At 39.8% G+C, this 4,025-nt stretch overlaps 1 protein-coding gene across 1 annotated transcript; it reads right to left on the minus strand.

Annotated features, from left to right (window-relative positions):
* Positions 1–1,656: 1,656 nt before the first annotated feature.
* On the minus strand, positions 1,657–3,626 carry LOC149232448 (geraniol 8-hydroxylase-like). Its single transcript, XM_089376489.1, has 2 exons — positions 2,633–3,626; positions 1,657–2,546 (listed from the first exon to the last, which is right to left on the minus strand). The coding sequence occupies exons 1-2, from the start codon at positions 3,524–3,526 to the stop codon at positions 1,911–1,913; spliced, it is 1,530 nt and encodes a 509-aa protein (XP_089232615.1). The 5' UTR covers positions 3,527–3,626; the 3' UTR covers positions 1,657–1,910.
* Between the last annotated feature and the right edge of the window lie 399 nt (positions 3,627–4,025).

The following is a 4,025-nucleotide window of genomic DNA, read 5'->3' on the forward strand; positions in this document are numbered from 1 at the left end:
GACGACCTACCAGAGGAAGACATGTTGCTGCAATTATTCCCCAGAAGAAAAGAGGGGGACGAAACAGGGGTACCAAATTTTGTACTCTTCTTGCATGAAGATATATATGCTTCGACGTCATAAAATATGCAGTGATGGAGTTAAGGGCGACCTACCAGAGGAAGACATGTTGCTGCAATTATTCCCCAGAAGAAAAGAGGGGGACGAAACAGGGGTACCAAATTTTGTATTCTTCTTGCATGAAGATATATATGCTTCGACGTCATAAAATATGCAGGGCCCTTCTGAATCATTTGACATACTGTGCCAGTCTTCATATTCATTTCTTGAATGTGAATATACAAGATCACACCTTCACCATGGCGAGGCCGAGCACTAAGAAAGAAATGATGAAGAAACCTAAACCATTTTTCATAGCAAGTCTATACCATGTTCGTTAATTAACTGTGAGACGATTATGGCTTCGTCAGGGCAAAGCAGTGAGACGTTATGACAGCATTAGACCGATGAGATGGTTATGACAACATCCATCAAGTCAAATTCGAGAGATGGTTATGACATTATCTGATGGCTAAGAATGGTTTAATCGTCTAACAACAGATCTTATGATGCAAAATGGTGCAAAGTGGCGTTTAGGAATGTGTTTCTCAGAGGGAACGCCTTACGACGTAAAAATATAATACATGTAGAATGTGGGGATTTATGGGCATCGAACAAAATCAAGATGAAGATCACTTGCCTCTTCCTCATATTGATGATTAATTGGATAATTTATAAAATGCAACCTTCTTCATGAAGTTAGAATTAAGGAGTAGTTATCATCAAATAAGTATTTTTGAGGATGACATTTGGAACCTTGTTTTTAAAACAAAATTACAAGGCTTAATTGAATAACTAGTTGTCTTGTATGCTTAGTGATTCTCTCACCACTTTCATGTTACTTATGATAGATGTATTTAGGCCATTAATAAACGGTTTTATAATAGTGTACTTAGATGATATTCTAATTTTCATTAAAATTTGAGAATATCATGTAAATCATGTTTAGCAATTCATAGATGTTATAAAAAGGGGAAATTATGCCTAAATATATCTAAAAGGAAAAGATTGGTGATGGTGTTTTCTTGTTGGGGTTACCTTCATATATGTATATCTATTCCATGGTAAATGTTGAAATTGGAACTATATGAGCCTGGTATGATCATGGATCAAGGGAAGAATGTTTAATTTAAAAAAAAAAAGAAAAAAATTAAATTATTTAATTTATTTCCTTTACCCTTTTTTGGTCAAAATCTTTGCTAATCTCTGCCCTTAGTCAAACTAGTTGTTACTGGCTAACACTAGTTAGCAGCTCTCTACATCTATTGCCTGGATCTGGTTCCTCATCTTATTATGAAGATGAACCATAGTTGAACCACACTGGGTGGTTCAAAATATCTCTTATGTCATTTTTTTTTTTTCCGAAAAATGTTATTAAAAATATTATGAATCACAAAAGTCTTAACTCACATAAAATTAAAAAAACGAAATCTTTCATTACCATCATATCAATCACTATGCATTTTTGGCCATAATAAATACACACGCATATTAATCATACTTCTAATAATTAACAACATAATTAAGATAAAAAAAATACACTCTATGTAAACCATATTTCCAAAGATGGACAATAAAATTAAAATAAAAATATAAATTCCAATTGTATTTTATATGTTTTTATAATTTAATATATAAAATAAGGATGATAATTTAATATTGGAGTTGCATGCCTAGGAGGATGACAATGTGGTAGTGGACTCTTTGGTGTGGTGTAGATGAAATTCGATGTTGAGCATTTTTCTCTTTAACAGTACATTGACGCCCAGTAGTGGCGGCTAAAAAGATTACACAGTGCCCAGAGGTAGTCACTAAATCGAATGATAGGTAGGCAGGCGTGGCGTGGGAATCGCGGCCAACGGTAGCGCCTTAACCAGTGTGATTCCAAACCTCTCCGCCATATCCACCTGCTCGGCACTCGCGCCCTTGGGAAGTGCCCACTCAAATGAATGGAGGAGCGACGCCAGCAACAGATGGACCATCCGACTGGCCAAGGGAAGCCCCACGCACAGTCTCCTTCCTGCGCCGAACGGAATCAGCTCGAAGTTTTGTCCCCTGTACTCCACACTGCTCATCTCCTTGTCAAGAAATCTCTCTGGCATAAATTTCGAGGTCTCCTTCCAGATCGAAGGGTCCCTCCCGATCGCCCACACGTTGACGATTATCTGGCTGTGCTTCGGTATCACGAACCCCCCAATCTCACAACGCTCGTCGGCTCTGTGAGGGATGAGAAAAGGAACGGCGGGATGCAATCGAAACACTTCTTTGACCACTGCTCGCAGATAAGGGAGACGTTCTGCGTCACTCTCTTCAACCATTCGGTGGCGCCCGACTACCTCGTCCAATTCGGCTTGGGCTCGTTTCATCTTCTCCGGATTGCGGATCAGTTCTGCCATCGCCCATTCTATTGTCGTTGCGGTTGTATCGCTTCCGGCCCCAAATAGGTCCTGTAACAACAAGGCATTAAACATAGAGAGAGGAACCAGCTTCTAACTCTTACAGTAAAATTGTAAATAAGCGACGAAAGACTTACAGTTAAGTAGCCTCTGATATGGGTGAGAGAAAATTCGTAGCTTCTCATATCCAGTAGAACGTCCAACAGATCCTTTTCACTGTAACTTCTATCACTGCTTTCGCCTGATCTGGTGGCCAGACGATCCTCCATGAATTTATCGATAACATCATACACTTTTTTCAAATAGATTGCCGTATTACGGTACACGCCCTGGGGATCGAACCAGTGAAGGAAGGGGAAAAAGTCCGCCAGATTGGGAGACGCGTGAATCTCCATCAGTTTCGAAATGGTGTCCTTCAACTCTTGAGAAGCTCGAGAGAACTGAGGATCTAACACGTCTTTACCGAAGATCAAGTTCCCTATGAGATTAAACGAGCTCTGGAAGGCAATGCGTCCAATATCCACACACTTTCGCTTCGCGGCATCTTGAAAAATCTCATAAATCATTCGATTTACTTGACCTTTCCGGAGGTGTTGCAGAGCTTCCAGCCTCTTCACAGAGAAGAGTTCGGTATTAGATACACGTCTCAGCATTCGCCAGTGAGATCCATACTGGGCAAAAACGATGGAATTCTTGTAGTGGGAAAGAGCCTTGGATGCCTGTGTGATGGTCCGGCCTGCGAATATGTGGTCATGGGTTTTGAGAACCTCCTTTGCCATGGCGGAAGAGGAGACCACCACAATGGTTTTCATTCCGAGAGAGAGGCTCATGAGCGGTCCGTATTTTTGAGCAAGGTGGTAAAAGGATTCGTGGGGCTTGTTACCCACCTGCAACAGATTTCCCACAATCGGCCATCCTGCAGGACCCGGAGGAAGCCTGTAGTACTCCTTCCTCCATAAATCCAAAACCAAGAAGATGACAGCAGTGATCCCGAAGAGCAGAGGATACCAAAACAAAGCTCCAACATCCATAGGGATCAAATTGAGAGGAAGACCAACAGAAGGCAGATGACACACGAGAGTTGAATGTCAGAAACAAAATTTATTACAGCGCAGGGGGCTTGCAACAACTAAATGGTCATCAATGGCCAGCGGGGCCACTGGATGAAGGCACGATCTGAGGGAGGTCAAATTTCGGAGAGTCATATCTCGTGCCAAGGAATGGAGACTCGGTAGCAGTGTTGAAAATTGAACATGTCAGAGTCCGTCCAGAATCTTAAACTAAAATATCATATTTTATAATATCTCAATAAAATTTAAATTTACCAATATATATAATATATAATATACATATCTACAAATAAGTTCCTCAAATTATTTTTTTTATTTGTATACTATTTTTTTAATTTAAAAAATCATCTATTTACTTCTCTGGGCACCTTTTGACCTTTTAAAACAATTACTAATATAATAAAAGTTAACCTAATAGAGAAACTAAATGGTCATTTTGTTCTGTTCGATAAAAAATTAT

Source organism: Pinus tabuliformis, chromosome J (genome assembly GCF_031772625.1).
Source record: "Pinus tabuliformis cultivar Carrire ecotype Pingquan chromosome J, CPIR1, whole genome shotgun sequence".
In the NCBI taxonomy this organism is placed as follows: Eukaryota; Viridiplantae; Streptophyta; class Pinopsida; order Pinales; family Pinaceae; genus Pinus; species Pinus tabuliformis.

Coding starts and splice junctions, on each gene's coding strand:
- LOC149232448 (XM_089376489.1), bottom strand. CDS start 3,526: ATGGATGTTGGAGCTTTGTTTTGGTATCCTCTGCTCTTCGGGATCACT. Junction 2,547..2,632: donor ATATCAGAGGCTACTTAACT/GTAAGTCTTTCG, acceptor TTGTTGTTACAG/GACCTATTTGGGGCCGGAAG.